The following is a 1,289-nucleotide window of genomic DNA, read 5'->3' as shown; positions in this document are numbered from 1 at the left end:
ATATTCACATACTTTCAAACAGTGCTGTACTATATATTCCACTTACGTACTTCCATGCTTAATTTTGTAATAAATGTTTTCTTCTCTTTTGTTTCAGTTTGTTTCCAGCATGTTAATAGACCTTCAGAACAGAGTCACTGTAAATAATTCATACAAGAGGCCTGGGTTTCCGAAGCCAGTTCGACATTTACTAATACAACTAAATGTTTAACAGCAGTCATGCTCTTACTCTGAGCAAAAACTGAACGGAATACAAGTGCTGGTATTAGTCAGCTTCTAAATCAGCTTTGCACTTAAACAGCATAGATATCATATTGTTATTGTTGTAATATTAATTATTACAAATATTTGCTTGTGTTGCTGTTACCTTTATTAAGGAGTATGCCTTTTCAGGAGTGCAGGGATTTTTTTTTAATTTATGAAATGCCTTTGCTTGTTCTTTATTTGACTCATAAAGGATTGTAAATTCCAGTGTGTTTTCTTGTGGTTGATTTTATAAATAAATATTTTTAAAAACCCCAGAAACAAACTTAAATGAAATATTTACCACTGTATACTGCCTTTCCTCTATATGTAATTTGTTCCATTAGTACTGTTTTGACCTCAGCTTATAGCCATCCATCAGGCTGGTTCCTGGAAAATTGTAGTCCTCCCCAGTCTATTGTTAGGAGCTGACTTAACTGTATTTACAAAACTTGTCAATAATTTACCACGCAGACATCTGCAGTTCCAAAAATCCTCTTGGACATGTAGGTTAAAAAGTGATGAAATTCTGCAAAATGTACCTTGAAAAGCTTTGTAGTTGATAAAATGGTAATATTACTTCTGAAAGTAATAGAGCTGTTTTTCATTTTTCAAAATTAAATTGATTCATTGAGTGCTTTTGTGTGGTTCATGATTAAATAGTGTCGACTTTAACCTGTTAGAACTGTGGGCCTTTCTAAAGATAGTTTATTTAAAAAATGTTGTAATAAATGTGTTTACACAGGACACACATGGTACAAGGTTTAGAAATATGGCCTGCCACATATCAAACTTACATACTTATTACATACAGCTTCTTGTACAGTTTTCTGAAGTACTGAGTCTTGTCAGCCTCTTAATTTTTAAGACCGGTTTTATATGCAGACACCCTGTTATAGGAGTGTTAAGCTTATGTACTGACAAAGCCCTCAGGAAATGTTATTTAATTTTATCTGTTTTACTTTTCAAATTGGATATCCGCTCATAATGTTCACTTCAGACTTTCCAATGTAAACCAAAAATTTATCTTTTCAGCTATTTATTCA

The 1,289-nt window shown here is 32.5% G+C and overlaps 1 protein-coding gene across 2 annotated transcripts in view; it reads left to right on the top strand.

Moving 5' to 3' along the window:
- The window catches only part of ppme1 (protein phosphatase methylesterase 1), a 47,367-nt gene extending 46,489 nt beyond the window's left edge, over window positions 1-878 (top strand). For both annotated transcript variants that reach the window (XM_028800324.2, XM_028800325.2), the window contains exon 14: window positions 98-878. In XM_028800324.2, the coding sequence (XP_028656157.1) occupies window positions 98-116 (19 nt within the window). In that variant the 3' untranslated portion in view covers window positions 117-878. The remainder of the gene's footprint in view (window positions 1-97) is intronic.
- The last annotated feature ends 411 nt before the right edge of the window (window positions 879-1,289 follow it).

The sequence above is a fragment of the Erpetoichthys calabaricus genome, chromosome 4, assembly GCF_900747795.2.
Source record: "Erpetoichthys calabaricus chromosome 4, fErpCal1.3, whole genome shotgun sequence".
Lineage (NCBI taxonomy): Eukaryota > Metazoa > Chordata > Cladistia > Polypteriformes > Polypteridae > Erpetoichthys > Erpetoichthys calabaricus.
This window is presented reverse-complemented; position numbering and strand designations above follow the sequence as displayed.